The 19,585-nt window shown below is 32.7% G+C and overlaps 1 protein-coding gene across 1 annotated transcript in view; it reads left to right on the top strand.

Moving 5' to 3' along the window:
- The window catches only part of LOC147065178 (organic cation transporter protein-like), a 67,293-nt gene that overhangs the window by 45,228 nt on the left and 2,480 nt on the right, over positions 1-19,585 (top strand). Inside the window, exons 4-8 of the mRNA XM_085956697.1 lie at positions 5,226-5,355; positions 5,962-6,090; positions 16,733-16,925; positions 17,096-17,201; positions 19,279-19,529. Coding sequence (XP_085812823.1) covers positions 5,226-5,355; positions 5,962-6,090; positions 16,733-16,925; positions 17,096-17,201; positions 19,279-19,529 — 809 coding nt within the window. The remainder of the gene's footprint in view (positions 1-5,225; positions 5,356-5,961; positions 6,091-16,732; positions 16,926-17,095; positions 17,202-19,278; positions 19,530-19,585) is intronic.

Below are 19,585 nucleotides of genomic sequence, written 5' to 3'. Positions count from 1 at the left end.
ACCCATGATGTCTAAGCTCTTGGCCACAGCGGACGGACGGGCAGCGGCGTATGCAACTCAAACGTATAACCGTGTGTGTTATGCCCAAACAAAAGACTCTGTTTACAAACATTTCACACACGGTTATACGTTTGAGTTGCGCACGCCGCTGCCCCGCCGCCGCCGGGCGACCACTGCGTTCTAGCACAACGGAGAACTTAATCTAAAATTAATTTATTATTATGTCATGTAAGTGAAGTGCATCATACGTTTGATTATTTTAGATACATTGGTGGTGTGCATCTCTGATTTGGAGTGTAATTAGTGATGAGTCCAAACAGTAAACTTACAATGTTGAGTGCATAAAGCAAATTATTCTAGATAATATATTTGTAACGTTTTCAAAATATATAAGATACTACAGAACAGATTCTGAGTTCCCTGTAAGATACCATCGAGTTAGCCGATAGTTTTTTCCACTTCCATGGCCTTGCCCTTATGGGTACTATGTCTCTTTCTACATAGTTAAATCACACGAGTCAATGTATATAATGCTGTTTTTCGTTTACAGTCGATTGAAAAGAACTCCATTAGTTAGATGGGTATCTGAAATGCACCCCATTAGCCGTATTACATAATCTTTGTAATGGCATGATTACGTATAACACGGAGAGTTAGTGGTTATACCTACACATCATCCTCCAGTGGCGAAGGGTGGAGGTAGGTTGTTAGGATCCGACATAAATAATGCATATTAAACTTTGTCAGTCATACGTATTTATTTTTATTGAACTAAGACTACAATAATTTACAGATGGGGTTGATTAATTAAAAAAAACTCAATTAAGCCCTGCATAAGCCAAACCATAATAGTTTTGGTATGCTTTGGGCGATCCGACAAAATTGTACACACTTTTTCATTCATACTTATTTGTTTTCGTTGAATTTGGAATACGTATTGGAATACACATGTTGTTAGTCAGTATTTTTAAAATTCATTAAGCCTTGTCTAAACCAAACTATAATATACCTATATAAATATTATTCTATATATAAAATATCCAAAATGATGTATAATTTAATGTCATAATTATAAATATTCTATGAATAGACGAGTATTTTTTGACTATTATTTATTATGGCTTGGTTTTCGCAAGGCTTAATGAATTATAAAAAATTAACCAACACAATTTATAAATTGTAGTCTTAGTTCAATGAGAACAAATACATATAACTGACACAGTAATACTATTTATGTCAGATCGTAACAGCCTACCTCCACCCCTCGCCAGTGCCATCCTCACCACGTACCATCTTTGTCGCATACGGCTCTGAAGACTGCTAAGATAGCGCCCTTTCATATTTTTAGCTCACAAACAAGTTAGAATCCGTATAACAGAAGGAAACATAATATTATTGAGACAGGTCTATTTTTTTTAGTTTATTATAAAAAGTGACCTATCGAATATATTTTTTCGTTTATAAAAAAATAAGTAGTAATTTTGGTTCAGATATTTTTATGTTGTGCAAAAAATAACTGCTTATTAAGTAACTGTAAGAGATACCTACTTACATCACGGATATTATTCCAGTGGTTAGTTTGACACTTTTATGGGCGCAGCTTTGTTCAATGAGCCATTTCATCACTGTGGATAAACACGGTAAATAGACCAGATAACACTAAAAATAAAATTGCAGCAAGGTTGATGTCTGCCTACGTTCCCATGAAATGGAATGATTCATTTTTAACCGGATTCAGTGCATTAATAGACATAGCATGTGCAATTATTTGTGCATGTTTGCAGTAAACTATAACCTACATAATTTTTAGGTAAATTAAAAAAAATAAAAACTGGCAGCATATCGATGTAGTCGTAAAAATGTACATTAATATTAATTTCTTGATGCAAAGACATTGAATGAACCAAAATAGTAAAAAAAACAATATGTAATTCTTATTCCATATAATTTAATAATGATCAGCGGATCTATTCAGCGGTTGTCTAAAACGGTGCTTCCTAAACTTTTTCATACCACGGCCCTAGAAGTCAGAAAATAAAAATCTAAGGCTCCCCCCTCCCCAAAATGTTAGTCTTTAGTAACCAATAGTAGATACTTTATTTAACATTACTTATTATTATAAGTATCTACCTTTTTAATAAAAATATATAATAGTTTCATTAAATATATATAATTTCATAAAACATATTTTCATTTACAAGCTTGTAAAGCAAAATTAAAAAAAAAAATTAACTCAAAATTTATTACAGCAAACTTATTACAAATAGGATTTAATGAGAGGGGAATAATTTCGTATTTTTAAGGTATTACAATACAAGTAAGTATTGTAATCGCGTGAAAATTCGACCTCGAGATTTTGACTGATTTGTATCAGGTATCGTCAGTGATAACATTTTTATTATTTTTTTCAAATACTGAAATATTCCACGGCTCCGTGGTAGGAGCTTCAGGGCTCCCTAGGGGGCCGCGCCTCCCATTTTGAGAAGTACTGGTTTAAAAGACGAATTTTTAAGTTAGATATCTACTATATTATAACATCATACATAATAAATAGGTAACATCTTTAGGAGTTATCTTATTAACGCGTCCGGCGGGTCCTCCGTTAAAAGTGGTATTTTGACGATTCCATAGTAATCGCATAAAAGAGCATTATTATCATAATTTTTCATGATTTTTGATTTTTAATGGATCTGCAAGTAATAGTAATTTTGCATGCTTAAATAAGGCGTTCTCAACCTTGCAGCCGACAATAGTTGAGAATAATTTCCCATTTATGTGAATGAACTGTGTGACTGTGATTGAATTAAGTGGAATAAGAACAGCATATGTACCACTGTTCAGTGATATGTACATATTCCGTTTTATTATAATATTATAAAACCTCAATAATAAAAATCGAATATTGAAAGAACACCCTAGCCTTTTATGAATGAGAATATCTGTGAATCTTAAAAAATCATTAAAATATGTATATTCTGTAAGTATAATATTAAAATTATACATGATAGGTTCACAGCAAAAATCATCTACCAAGTATATAAACTTTATAGAATTACTTTAAAACTTTATAAACTAGCGCAAAATTAACAAAGGTGTTCTATTTTCAAATATTTTTTTAAATTGAAAATATAATAGAATGCACTGGTACATTGGTAAGACATCATGTCTTGTTTATAGATATACTTAGTGTACTGTAGATAATAATATTATTAAGGTGATATTAAAATTACCCACGTTGTATAACTTTATTCATTTCTAAGCGGCTTTTAATACCACTATAATAATTCAATTAAAATCATGATATTTAATATTAAGCCTGTCTGTTATACTTGAAAGTTAAAGAGTTCAACAGATTAGTGTTTACATATTCATTTAAGCTACTTAGCATCTGATATATAAACACATCCGGGTGTTTAGATTATATTATCGGATACAACCTCGCATATAGCCTACCATAAAATATTATGATACGAATCCGTGAAATTCCGTGAAATCACAATTTATATCAGTGATCGAATTGAAAAATTCCATAAAACGGAACCGGAAGTTATGTGAAAATATTTATCCATAATAATTACATATTTTTCAAATAAAAAGTGACCGACAGCCTTTGAAAAGCAGCCAAAACTATTTTTTTAAACTACCAACTAAAAATTAGCATAATTTTTGCCAGGGCCTGATAAAGATGTTGATCAGTTGGTACCTAATTGAATAATAAACCTTGGTTTATTTTACATTTATAATTTCCCCTAAATAACAGTTGTTAAAATATTAATAAAAGTATAATACCATAGGCTAGTTTATAATTATAGAACCCCACTAGGTCATTTAAATATAATAGAATTAAACTATATTCATCTAAGAGAAGACCCCCGATCTTTGATCCAGTACGAGCGAACTACACGTTTGCTGTTTCGATATTTAACTTTAGTTAGCTTTAAGTCATTTTGACGATGTATTTATTCTCCAAAATAGCTAATTATTCAAATTCTATTAATTTACACTGATAAACCATCGTCATTAATTTACCTTTACCACACAAATTGAAACTTAACTATTTATCAGCTCGAGTCAAAATTTAATTTATATTATTATACTAAAATGTTTGACAATCAATTTTATTGTGCATGTGACATGAAATTTAATTTTTAAGTGCCGTACCTAGATATAAAAACTTGGATACGTCTTAATTTTATATGTCACGCACATCTCATGATTATGGTTACGTATTAGATAAAACTGTTCTATTTTGTATCCACGTGACTGAGCTCCGCTACGCTGTGTTCATGTAGGCACACTTCGAGCACTGACTATAAGAATTAATCCAGCGAATCCAATAGACATTGTATTTATGTTTGATCAGTACTAATAGCATGATACATTTTTATGTAATTTTGATTTGTGGTCGAACTTGAAATGTCTCTTTAGATAAATCAAAACACACAAAGCTTTTAGTAAGCAGAGAGAGTAGTAATTACTTAGAACCGGTATATTTTCAATATAGACAATATTTACAAATAAATACCAGATTATTATTACCGTGATAATTGATAATATTCTTAATCTTCTTAGTACATATAATTTTATTAAAATGATTTATGGAAATGCTTTTAGGATATTATTTTAAAAGGTCAATTAACTTCACGACGCTATTAGATCATTTATTAATTCTTATATTGATACAGTTAAAATAGTATGATAAATTTCTTATAGATTTAAACGAAAATTGACAGGTGACTATACTATTTTGAATGAATAATAATATTTATCATTATCTATTCTTTTGCTACTGGGCATAATATGAATGTTTATGTGATTCAATTCTGTATTTGTAGACAATATTATAATATCGGAGATACACATACATTGGACGCTAAAGACGCGCTTAGCGTGTAACGATTAAGTGGCCATTCGATATAATTAGCATGCTATCTAGTCAGCAGTCAATGTGTTGATACAACGAGAGTTCCGAATTCAAAAGCAATTTAATATTAATTAACAATTTTTTAATTCAACGAATAATAATACCTTTGTCTATTTAATTGTAGATGATAGATTAGCATATTGCAATTCTGACCAGATAGCATTGTAATCTCACTGTCTCGCATTTGGATGCTGTCATTCAACGAATGGATAACACACAATCTTTGTAACCAGCCATACATTTCAATTTGTAATAAATAGTATTTTTTAAATATTTAATGAAGTTTTTTTTAAATTTATAGTTGGGATGGGTGTGCGAGAAGGACAACAGACCAGCAACAGCGCAAGCAATTTTCTTCTGTGGTGCCATACTTGGAGGGCTTATTTTTGGATGGCTCGCTGATAAATATGGAAGGATTCCTGCTCTTGTTGGTAAGTTATCATTAAATAACAACAATGGTTTGTTGTGACAATTAATAGCCCTAATATAAGGAATAATAGATTAATTTTTGCACTTATATTGGGTTCTTAATTCAAGTAATCGAACACCAAAATAATATGTTTAGTACTGAATAATAATACAAATATATTATGATAGGTATTAATGGGTGTTATTATGTCGTTTTATACGCCAACAGTGACCAAATGGCTTATGCGTCGGTTTATAATGTCGTGGACCCCAGGTTTGAATCCCGGGTCTGGCAAATACACATTTTGTTTTTCAATGTGTGTTTGGAGTCAAAGTATGGATCTAATACGTCAAGTAATTGGCTATCATCCATTTCTTGTAAAAAAATCTATTAATACAAATCCCCACTTTTGAGACCTATAAATTATGATCATCTTAGGATCGGACATGGTCAAAAAAATATGTAAACTTTGCAATGGAAAATTTGACGAACCGGAATATTTTGAAGAAATGCCGATTTCCAACCTTATAATCCGCATTGGTTAACTCACTTATAATAACAACTAAATGAATATTGATGTCAATGAATCCCTATAATGCATTATAGATATTTCTTGTTATTTTTTCAGGAACTAACTTGGTAGGATTCCTGGCCGGAGTGGCAACTGCTTTCTGCAACAGCTTCTGGCAATTCTGTGTCTGCAGGTTCCTCGTTGGACTGGCTTTCGATAACTGCTTCACCATGATGTATATCTTGGGTAAGTTTTTTTATACGCTAGATCAGCGGTCGGCAATCCAATTGTATTGGCGTGCCACAAAACAGGTAATTCAAAGTACTGGACACTCAGCGTGCCACTGAAATAAAACTAGTAAATCGATTGAAAGACAATTTTATTTGACTATAATAATACACGCTAGATAAAAACATAATTAAAAATATAATATTTAAACATTAGTGACTCCCTTGAGGTTCAATTTTTCAATTTTTAAATTTCATTCTGGAAACCGTACGATATTGTGTACGATGTTGGGGGGACATGCTCAGCGTAGGTCAAAATTGAGCTTTTGTTCTATTTTCAAAGCATGATCCAGGACATACCTTAAACGTTGTAGATAATCTATTTATATAATTTTGAAGCCTTATTATCCTTTGTATTTATTTTAAACATTTGATGACTGCATAAAGTATTTTTATTACATAAAATAGTATTCTTTTAAACCCTCGCTCTAATGTTTTAGAATATAGTCATATTTCAGTACATAACTGTGCAGTGGTGTTAAGATTTTTTACATTTATTAATTTTTAAACGAATTTATAAGTATAATTTATTTATGACGAGGTAATTTTAGTAAAATATTTACGATATAAAATTTTATTGATAATCTCTGTGATCCCAAATTTGACAAGAATTAGGCATTTTGTTATTCAAAAAATGGGCAAGATTAACACATTTGAAGATAATTCTAAAGATACTATTTATAAGCTATGTTTTTGACCATTCAAGTGTGATAAACATCCTACGAATAATGATTGCTTTATAATAATTATTGACCTAAAAATAAGGTAGTGTTTTTTTGAAATACGCCATTTCTTTTGTCATCCCCCAGTGGTTAAGCTACCACATACGGCCGTAGCCATAAATTGACAAACTAAAATTAAAGTAGGGAGTCAGATCATGTTAACGCGCGTGTTTGAACATGTACCTAACCGAAAAAAAAATCTTTTTTTTTAACGAAGCACTGATCGCGTCCCCATTTTGTGATGGCCAAGTAACATGCGACCCTTTGCCATATAGGATAAATAGTCATTTTTATTAGCCGGGAAACACACTAATAATAATTTTAAAATACAATTATAATCGTCAAATAGTACCGAAGGCAACTTTCTTTACTATTAGAGTCACGCCGGGCCCCCAGGCTAAAGTCCTGTCAGCTCCCCCCCTTGTGGGGGCCATGCCCACTACTATCGTAAGTATCGTACTACCATAAAATATGTTAAATATACAATATTATTATTGACTTTGTAGCGCAAACAAAGTAATCGATAAATTATTTGAATATTTAATTTTTTTTTAATAAAAAATGCAATTTTCTGTTAGTTGAATACTAAATAATGCCTCTATGGTAGAGTTGTTCTAACCATTGGCGCTAAAACGCGGTCACTGCCTTGCATTGCGGATCGGCAGGGTTACCAAAGAGAAATGAAATTATTATTAATAATTAATACATATCTAAGAATATTTATTTCGTTAAGATTGCCTCTGTCGTATGCATGAGATTCCCAAATACTTAATAGGCTATATACTGCTCATTTGTATGCATGAGTGCAAATATAATCATTTGTTTAGCGACGTCACGATGTGACGTCATAATGTGTCATGGCGTCCAAATAATGGCAAACTTATAAAATTTTATTCCCCGACCATTAATTTAAAATTTTGAAGTTGTAAATGTGTCTGAAAGTGTGCGAACGGTACCATATAAATTTAATAATTATACATGAATAACTATTATGAACTTTAAATAATTTATCAGTTATTTTATCACATTTATTTTATAATTCTACTGTACGAAAGGATAGAGTATTGCCAGTAAATATTTTGATTTGGTGGAAATACATACATACTATGACTAACTCCACTTCAATTATGAGATGTCAAAACAGAATAAGAATGAATGACAGAAATGCAATTTGTTTTAGATAATAATATGTAATGATCTCTGTATAATATTATCATTTATACCAATCAACGTATGACACTATTGATGTTACCAGTGTATTTGAGAGTTGTGCCTTGTTTATTACAGTTATCTTACAATAATTAACTAAGTAGGTAGGTACCATAATATTTTGAAGAATGCAGAATGCTTCCAATTGCATATTTTAATGCCAGATGCAGTTGTAGGTACCTATCTTTGCGGTCGTTTAGCGGAGGTATTTAATCGTAATCTTACGTAAATCCATCGTATCTCTCCACGAGAAATACTGCGTTTTGTAAGCGAAATACGAGGCATTGTATCAGTTACCTACTATCTAGATTATAGACTATGGATCAAAATTATACGTATTTTGTAAACAGCACGACTAGGAACTGTTTTTAAAGTTCGCAAATGTTTTACAGAGTCAACAAAATGAACAAGGGCCTCAAGCAAACGTTTGTTGTAATGAATGCAAAATTAAAATGACATTTGAAAGTGACAGCTGAAGCAGCCATTTTGAATGGTGCGTGACGTCAGATTGCTTACGTCACAAACAGTGCTATACGCTATATGGTGTAAAATCGGTTGAATAGCTTATAAAGAATTTAGTAAACTCATACATACGGCCCTTAAGTATTATCCCAATGTTTAAGAAACTGTATAGGTTAAGAGATGCGATACCTAATCAGATTGTTCAAAAATAATCCTAAACGATTACAAAATATCAAACCAATGATACTACAAATAAGTACTTGTAGTAAAACCAGTAACAAAACAAATACACAAATTATTAATAGAATATTCAATTAAAACATTTATAGCTAAGGCCTGTCTCACACGAACTATAATCTTCTGCGATAAACCGAAGAACGCATTTGATTTTTTTTAAATACAGATGCCATTATAAGCCAATTGCAAGCATTGCAAATGCAAGACAGATGAAAAAAAAGTATCTATAATAATTAATATACCTATGTATTTAATTTTTATTAGTGAAAACCCTGATTATTGTTTAGATTGCTGTGACACCAACCGTGAAGTTCGTAATACTAATAAATCGCCGGACAAATAGACGTAACATAGGTAACCTTTTTTTACCGGACAACTGCATTCCACGTTTGTGCATATCACATAATAAGAATATTATTACTCAATAATAATTAATGTAACTGACATTACAGTAGATCGGAAAACGGTGTCAGAATAATCATCGTCTATTATGATTCAAATAACATGAAATTTTCAAAGGATAAAATATTTTGTAGTACGTATATAATATACTACGCAACTCTGGGTATGATCTTTTTTCTAGGTTTGTGCCAAACTAAGCACTGATTCATTATTATTTTTATGCCATCCCTTATCGGAGGTCGGTCACCATCAGACCGATCTTTGCTCTATCATCTGTTTGCTACCCGGAACAGTGGCTGCACTTGTACCAATCGCCGAGGTTATTAAGCCACGTAATGCGGCATCGTCACCTGCTACGTTTACAGTTGATCTTTCTGTACTTTTGTTCACATACAATGTGACCGAGGTACTCTAGTTTTCTGGTTTTGATACTACATATAACTATATTCGGTCCTTTCTCATGCGTTTGAAGGCGTTAGTATTTGTCACTGTGTCAGTCCAATGGAACGATACGCAATCAGTCAGTTAAGATCTTGATTTTATAACGAGGCGTCTCATTATGAGAAAAGAACACTTTATGGTCTCAATTATTGTTATTATTTTTTTTGTCCAATTTCTTATTCAACCATGTTCCTAAATATATATATTGCATCACACGTTCCATTAGTGTTGAACTAACGTAATCCCTAAATATTTAGATTAAAAAATAGAATAATTGTCTTAGGAAGAGTCACAATTTTTATTAAATTTCTAAGCACATCAGTATGTATTTAATCTGAATTATCTACAGTACATTATGTAAAAATAAAATAAAACTGTTTTTTGCGATCTGTGTGTAATATCCACCTCGGCTTCGTGCCAAATACATAGTTTGTGCATAATAAATCTGTTTGGTGGAATAAAGAGGTGGCATTATTTTAGTCGTGTCTTACAGAGGTGCTGGTAACGCAAACTGTAGGCAATTTAATACAAGCCGAGAAAAACATTTCACAGTTTAATTTAATTATGACAATTTATTAAATTATAAACGCCGCAAAAACAAAGCTCAGGTCAACCATGTCGAGCTTTTTGCACTAGATAAACGTTTAGTTTTAGAGCGATTAGTTGAGATTATATTGGCAAATTAAATAATTATCATTATAATCGTCAGTCGAGGTCAAGTCATTTGCCGAATGAAGGTTTCTCCATTCCTATCGGTTATTAGTTGTTCGCTAGCATGTATATTTCCGACTAACTTCCAATTCAGATATTTTTTATTGTTTCACGGTGACCCTGTGGAACTTTAATACTTCAACGGTATCCTATCTAATAGGTACATATCATACCTTGCTGTACCTATGTTTTTTTAATCCATAAGTTTATTTTATGCAGTGTCGTCCCTAGGCAAAGTGCCGCCCTTAGATAGACTTAGAATGCCACCCCTTTACATTTTTAGCCTCAAATTGTAAGCAAATTTATTGGGGACCTACTGACCTATTTTATTAGTCACTATCTACTGAGGTTTAGAGCAGGGGGGGGAAAACTGCGGCCCGCGGGCCGCATGTGGCCCGCCGGGTATTTTTTTGCGGTCCGCCATCATTAATTGTACTTCTGATTACGAATAACTTTTTCATATATTTTTTAAAAAATATTAACAATAGATTAAAATTTGTTTAGCAATAGTACGCGATCCATTTTCAATAGATATTGATAGTGTACCGACAGAGCTACAACTTGAGATTATTGATCTGCAGTGTGACACTGAGTTAAGAGAATTGCATAGTCGTGAAGAAATCTCCAAATTTTACAATGGCCTTAATTCAGACAAATTCGACCAACTTAAATATTATGCAAATAAAATGTTCGTTATTTTTGGATCAACCTATATATGTGAACAAACATTTTCGATCATGAGCCTTAATAAAAATTCCTTACGATCAAATATCTCCGATGCCCATTTACAAGCAGTTTTGAGAATATCAACTACAAAATTAACACCTGAATTTAAAAAAATGTTAAAAAATGTACAACAGTTTCATTCTTCGCATTAATTTTTTTGTGATGTTTATTTTTCGTGATAATAAATAGTGTATATCTAAAAATATTATTTTACTTGCGGCCCGCCGCTCATTTTGAATTCTTGAATTTGGCCCTCCAACCAAAAAGTTTGCCCCCCCCTGGTTTAGAGCATTTTAACGAAACATATTCTCAAACAAGAGCATTTTTATGAACGTGAGGTCTGGGACGCTGACAGGCTAGGAGGCACCTCGTATTTTTTTATCTTATAAACCGCATTTGGATATTACAATACAAAATTAGATTTTTATTGCTTCCATTTTTTTAATTTCTTTTATTTTGTTAACTGTCAGTTGAAAATGTCCCACTGAGGCGGACGAAACCGGTCCTAATATATTAATTAAAGTGGAATAAGTACTATAAAAAAATGCGTTTTATTAAATAAAAACAACAATCAATTTTTTAAAACTAAGATGTTGACACTTTCTAACAAATCGACCGCATTGTCCGTTCTATTCATGTTCTTTCTTTCATTTGCCGCCCTTTAAAATGTGCCTACCCTAAGCAACGCATGACTTGCCTACCTCCACGGGACGTCACTGATTGTATGGTGATTCTGAGTTATAGCTAACATGCATCTTTGAGATATTAACTTTCACTTACGCGATGAGCAATAATACAAATTAATGTTTTCGAGATTTGAGTAAATTGAAATCGGAGTTGGGTTGGTGTGATTGGAACAGTGAACAATGAAGTTATTCAAAAGGGTATATTATGTAAATAAGAAGTCTACACATATGATTCATTTGGATTTAAGAGAAAATAAAAACTTAAATGACATGATAAAAACTATGCTCTGATTCAATTAATCATACAGAAGAAGGACATGGCTAAAAACAACAATCAACGTCAGTTAATCAATCTGAATACAGCCATTTTAGAGCCACACTGAATATGACGCGAATAAAAGAATCGTAGCCATGGCCTAAACAAAAACGAACCATAGGTGCGAATGGGAAACCATTCGGCAAGCTTATAATTATCTCCGCAAGATGTGTCAGAGTAAGATATAATTTCTACGGCTGAATTAAATATTTTTTAGAAACGTCACCGGTCAATATCGATTTGAACGATTACATCCATTTTAAACTGCGAACTTTAAAAATAAAGTTAGTGGTAATTATTTTTTGTTAATTTAGTAGGCAGTATGTTTAACTATGTTGTGTTTAAATTTGGTAGCCGTACTGAGAAGAAACATGATGGTACGAGGGTGGGTCAATAATTCCTTAGAAAAAAGCATTAAAACAGGTTTTATTTTTGTATTTTTATTTTATTTCTCAACATAATCTCCTTGGAGCTCAATACACTTGGTTAGACGTTTCTCAATTTTTTTTAAACCGTCAGAAAAATAAATTTTCGGAAGGTCCTCAAAATAAGCATTTGTCCGATCGATGACTTCTTCATTTGAAAAAAAACGTTGTCCACTTAGCCATTTTTTTAAGTTTGGGAATAGGAAAAAGTCACTGGGGGCTAAATCTGGCGAATACGGTGGGTGGTCGAACAATTCGAACTTCAATTCTTCAATTTTAACCATTGATCGTAAACATGTGTGAACACGGGCATTGTCTTGATGAAAGAGGATTTTTTTCCTGTTTAAATGAGGCCGTTTTTCTTCAATTTTGTTTTTTAGCTGGTCCAGTAAAGATGCATAATAATCCCCTGTTATTGTTTTTCTTTTTTCCAAATAGTCAACGAAAATAATTTCACGTGCATCCCAAAATACAGTAGCCATAACCTTACCAGCTGATTTTACGGTTTTCGCCTTCTTTGGACATGGTTTGCCTTCGCAATCCACTGCTTTGACTGTTCTTTCGTCTCGGGAGTATAGTGGTGTATCCATGTTTCATCTACAGTTACAAAGCGACGAAAAAATTCATCCGGATTGCGTTGCATGAGCGACAACAGGGCTTTAGAGGCCACCACCCTATTGCGTTTATTGTCGACTGTGAGCAAACGCGGCACCCATCTTGCAGAAATATTTTTCATGCCCAATTTGTCATGTAAAATAGAAATGACGCTACCTTTTGAGATCCCTGTAACCTCAATTATCTCACTCAACTTTAATCTTCGGTCACTTAACACCATATCGTGGATTTTATTGATCATTTCTGGTGTAGTCACCTCTACAGGACGTCCTGAGCGTGGTTCATCCTTTGTTGATGTACGACCACGTTTAAATTCATTTAACCAGTTATAAATAGTTGCAAGTGAAGGAGCAGATATGCCGTGAACTAAATCCAACTCATTTTTTATTTCCTTTGCTGTTAACCTTTTTATATTAAAATGTTTAATAACAGCTCTAACCTCAATTTTCTCCATTTTCCATTTTTCCATTTTCCACAAGCAAATTTTTTTTTTAAATGTACGAGAAACACACAACAACCCGACCAATCTGATTGAAACTTCGCAGCATACTGAATCGGTAGTGCCGCTGCATGAAAACAAACCGCTTACAGTACTAGTCGCGCCACCTGTCGGCTTTTCTAAGGACTTATTGACCCACCCTCGTATAACGATTCATAGTTAAGTTAATAATAATAAAATTGAGGTTCTACCGTGCGCTATACGCGAGAAACACGGATTCATTTTGCCGAACAATTGCCACTCTCTTTATTATTATTACTCTGACATCGTAGCCAACTTTCGTTTAGAAGACGGTATTATAATTTTATTTATATTATTATTAATATTATTTTCTGTAAATTCTTAAAATTCACAATTCAGGTTGAAAATGAAGCAGTGACGTCTCTAAACAAAATGCCGCCCCAATTTTTTATAGAGTTTTTATCATCGTTTCATGACTCCAATATCTAAGAAATGTGTTGTATGGATACGTCATTACTAATAAAATATATACCACTAAAACATACAAAATTAAATTTAGATATAAAAGTGAATACATAAATAATATACCCAAGTTAGATAATATATAGGTAGGTACCCAAATCACCAGAATCTGAGGTCCTATTTGGTTGATGTTTCTGACACATTTAGTTTGTACCATTTAGATTCAATACACAGATTTATTATTTTCACATCAATTTTACTATGCTATTATTGTTCGACTTGTAAACAAAATAATGTTCCTTAGTATTTATTTAATAAGTATACACTTATTTTTAATCATAAATACAATATTAATTGATATTCTCAAGACTGAACCATTAAAATAAAAAACTTTCCTTATTTTTCCTTTTTTGTTGCGAAGTCAGTGACTATATCAATCAAATCTGCTGAATTTTTAGTGGAAAGATATTTCCGTTATTACTAAGTTTAGGTGGCTATATATTTATAACTAATGATTCTTTGATTGGTTTGGTGCCCTTCGAGTAACTGCCGCCCCCAAGCGACGCTCAAGCTACCTACCTCCACGGGACGTCACTGAAATAAAGTACACTAAACTTATTGAGTAGTGTAATAATAATAGATACCTTTTGTAGCTAATATCGTATTTTATAAAGGTGCGATTATGCAAGTGAAATAAAATTGCACTGAACAAAATGCTTTGTTCTTCCAAGGTGTATGCATGCACTTATGTCTATGTAGATGGCTGATATAAACGTGTCGACTATAATCGAAAATTCTTTGTCTTGTCTAGAAGATAATGGATCACGGAGTAAATGCCATTAGGTATTGCAAATTCAGTATCACGAAACAAAATCTAAGCTGTTTATACACAAAGTCTTAATTTAATTATAATACTAGGTATTATAAAATTGTAATAAATGAATGTAGGCGATTTGTATACTTTGTCGTTTAGGTGATTCAAACATAGCAGTACCTAACTATTAATAATTAATACGTAGTCCAAACTAATTTATTCTAATAATATGAACTGCCTATATATCTAGATTAAATTTAAATACTCCAACATTTATTTAAGAGCAGTGCGCAATAAATGTAAATTTAAAATAAAATTCGTCACCTTTTGGGCATGCATAAATATGGAGATTGTAATTTCTTGAGATTTCAGAATTCCGGAATATTATTAATTTTAATAAAACACATTTTTTTTGTATGATATTGAATTCACTTTTTTATATTGTACTGGTTTCTCTGAGTTGAAAATTACCCTCTGAGGCGGACAAAACCGGTACAATTATTTAATTTAAAAAAGTGGATTCAGTAAAAAAAAATGTGGTTTATTAAAATTATTAATACAATCCATTTTCACCATGATTTGATAGTTAACACAATTAAAGGAATTCCGGAAAATTTGATTGTCAAAATTTCTAGATTAGTTTTTCTGCTTCCCGTGAATAAAAAAAATGTGAGAATATACTAGGTGGTAGTGCCACTTGTCAACATTATTAGGTATTGATATGCTCAATGTATTAAAATACAGAGAAGGAGTGTGTTTGTATGACTGTGTGTGTGGTGTGTTATATAGACAGATAAATCAGGACAATAATTATTAATCATTTTTAGTATGCTCACTAACAGTGACAGGAAGCTAGAAACATATACTCAGAATATTGTATTCAACATAGGTACACGTCATGTAATGAAAAAAATTCGAAATTTAAAAATAGAATAATTACATTCTAGAGAAACGGAAATTTTCGAGATGAGAGTTCTCAATACAATAAATTTAATATAAAGCCTCCTGAATGTCATCAAATACTGTAATAAAATGTCGACATTAATATTGAAAATGGCATATTATTCTTTGACCCGTGTTTAAGATTTCCCATTTTTATAGACACTTGAGAATAATACGTTTTTACAACCACACCTACGGGTGTATTCTATACACAACGCGACTATTGACCGCTAAAGTGATAAAGTGATAGTATTTATTACATATTTGTATTGAGGTATTATAATTGTTACAATAAGTTAGCCGTTTAAAAAGTCAAAACTGTCTACCTTGCTTTAAATTTTATCACATCCAAGAGAGGTGCTGTTAAAATATAGCACTTATTGCAACAATTACAACCATCTTATTGTAATTGTTACAATAAGTGCTAATACTTTGATACAAACCTACCCTAGTTAGCCGTCGTATTTATCACTATATCACTTTAGCGTTCGATAAGTATAGAATAGACCCACTAGAAGGTAAAGTAGTTCATATTATTTTTGAGCGCTAACCTTCAGACATGGATACTGGAGTGCCTATTTATTTGTAATATATATAATGTAATAAGTATTTTTAAGTAGATTTTTCTTTTTTGTCTGATTTAATTTCCATTTGAATTCGGACCACGCAAACACTTCACCATCAGACATAACGTCACCACTTCTGTGATAATATAAATATTACAATGACGAAGGTTTCATAATGTACTAATATTCAGCTCCATACTAGACGTTTATTTAGCCTACCTTCCAAGAAAAATATACTGAAGACATTAAAAAGTTAACAAATAAACAGAACCATCTGTCTTCAAGTATTGAATTTAGAATTTGTATCAAAGGTAAAAATATGCCAACAGAGCAACAACTTTTGTATCCTTTGGTATATTCCGAGACCTTCTTGTCTCTTAATTAGATATCTTTTTTGATTTCCAGTGCTGGAGTACGTTGGACCAAAATGGCGTACTTTCGTTGCCAACATGTCCATCGCTCTCTTCTTTACTCTGGCCTCCTGCTTACTGCCGTGGATCGCCTGGTTCCTCGCCGATTGGAGATGGTTCGCTGTCATCACCTCAGCTCCCCTATTGCTCGCCATCGCTACTCCGTGGGTAGTCCCCGAGAGTGCCAGGTCGGTACCAAACTATTTTTGTGTAATACACAATCCCAACAAAAATAAGATCATCACCAAACTTTGACCTAGTAGTGCATCTTGTAAAAGTGTACCTAGTTCAGAGCGCATATATTAATTGTAGGCATCTATGTATGTATACTAACTTATTATATGTATTTTTCTTTCAGGTGGTTGGTGTCACAAGGAAAATTAGACAAAGCTCTTGTCATCTTGAAGAAATTTGAGAAAATTAACAAATCTAAGATCCCGGAGAAAGTTTTGAAAGATTTTACTGTAAGTAGTAGTAATTTATTTTGCAATATCCGAGAGGAGAAGCCGTGTAGTGAACCTCTGATTCTGATCGATTTACAATGCTTGAGACCAACAGGCAATTAAAAACAAAAATATTCAATCAACAAACCTGATGAAATTTATCGACAGTCGTTCAAATACAAACAGCTGATTGCTATTTAGCCTCAAACATAATCGCTAAAAATGGAAGAGAAAAAGACGAATATATGAAGGAAGCGTGGTTAAAATGCTTTCACGATCTCTTTAAAGATGGAAAGAAATATTCAAAGAATAAAAGATATAAAAAGGCTAGAATTGTAATTTTCAGAAATTGTAATTTTTAGAAACGTCACCGGTCAATATCGATTTGAACGATTACATCCATTTTAAACTGCGAACTTTAAAAATAAAGTTAGTGGTAATTATTTTTTGTTAATTTAGTAGGCAGTATGTTTAACTATGTTGTGTTTAAATTTGGTAGCCGTACTGAGAAGAAACATGATGGTACGAGGGTGGGTCAATAATTCCTTAGAAAAAAGCATTAAAACAGGTTTTATTTTTGTATTTTTATTTTATTTCTCAACATAATCTCCTTGGAGCTCAATACACTTGGTTAGACGTTTCTCAATTTTTTTTAAACCGTCAGAAAAATAAATTTTCGGAAGGTCCTCAAAATAAGCATTTGTCCGATCGATGACTTCTTCATTTGAAAAAAAACGTTGTCCACTTAGCCATTTTTTTAAGTTTGGGAATAGGAAAAAGTCACTGGGGGCTAAATCTGGCGAATACGGTGGGTGGTCGAACAATTCGAACTTCAATTCTTCAATTTTAACCATTGATCGTAAACATGTGTGAACACGGGCATTGTCTTGATGAAAGAGGATTTTTTTCCTGTTTAAATGAGGCCGTTTTTCTTCAATTTTGTTTTTTAGCTGGTCCAGTAAAGATGCATAATAATCCCCTGTTATTGTTTTTCTTTTTTCCAAATAGTCAACGAAAATAATTTCACGTGCATCCCAAAATACAGTAGCCATAACCTTACCAGCTGATTTTACGGTTTTCGCCTTCTTTGGACATGGTTTGCCTTCGCAATCCACTGCTTTGACTGTTCTTTCGTCTCGGGAGTATAGTGGTGTATCCATGTTTCATCTACAGTTACAAAGCGACGAAAAAATTCATCCGGATTGCGTTGCATGAGCGACAACAGGGCTTTAGAGGCCACCACCCTATTGCGTTTATTGTCGACTGTGAGCAAACGCGGCACCCATCTTGCAGAAATATTTTTCATGCCCAATTTGTCATGTAAAATAGAAATGACGCTACCTTTTGAGATCCCTGTAACCTCAATTATCTCACTCAACTTTAATCTTCGGTCACTTAACACCATATCGTGGATTTTATTGATCATTTCTGGTGTAGTCACCTCTACAGGACGTCCTGAGCGTGGTTCATCCTTTGTTGATGTACGACCACGTTTAAATTCATTTAACCAGTTATAAATAGTTGCAAGTGAAGGAGCAGATATGCCGTGAACTAAATCCAACTCATTTTTTATTTCCTTTGCTGTTAACCTTTTTATATTAAAATGTTTAATAACAGCTCTAACCTCAATTTTCTCCATTTTCCATTTTTCCATTTTCCACAAGCAATTTTTTTTTTTAAATGTACGAGACGAGTACGAGAGGCACGTCAGACAGTCAAAAAATATTATTTGGTAAATTTTGGCACGTGTACGTAAAAAGGTTCGCCATCCCTGATATAGGTACATATTATTTATATTATTATCATAATCAGCCTAGATCAATCCATTGCTAAATGAAGTTCTCCTTAAGCTGATTTCACAATTGTGTCTGTTCCCAGCTGGCTCTCCTAGTATTTATATCTCATTCAAATTATTTAATTTAATTGAGATATCATCAAAATCAAGATTCATAAATCAAAAGGTTTCTCATAGAGTTCCTTAAATAAGTTCTGACTTTAGAAAATACTAATTTGTAAGATAAAAATAAAAATTAGTTCTTTACGGTGACTAAATTACTAGACACTGACTAAATGAGTATTTACTTTGAAATGCTTCCAGGAATCCTGCCTGAAGATCCAGAAAGAAGAAGAGACATCAGCCCGCAGCTACTCCGTCCTGGAACTGTTCAAGACGCCCCGTCTTCGCAAGACAGTCATTCTGCTGATTCTCATCTGGATGATTATCTCTCTGGTGTTTGATGGTCACGTGAGGAACGTTGGATCACTAGGACTCGACGTATTCCTGACATTCACAGTGGCCGCTGCCACCGAGTTGCCTGCTGATACTTTCTTGACGCTTGTGTTGGACAAGTGAGTTCGAAACTATTTACGATCTGTCTCCTCCTTTTTTTGTCTTAAAAAATTAA

This window comes from Rhyacophila brunnea, unplaced genomic scaffold (genome assembly GCF_057557595.1).
Source record: "Rhyacophila brunnea isolate RB1 unplaced genomic scaffold, BYU_Rbru_1.0 scaffold_6, whole genome shotgun sequence".
Taxonomy (NCBI): Eukaryota; Metazoa; Arthropoda; class Insecta; order Trichoptera; family Rhyacophilidae; genus Rhyacophila; species Rhyacophila brunnea.
Note: the sequence above shows the minus strand (reverse complement) of the source record. Positions and strands in the feature narration are given on the sequence as shown.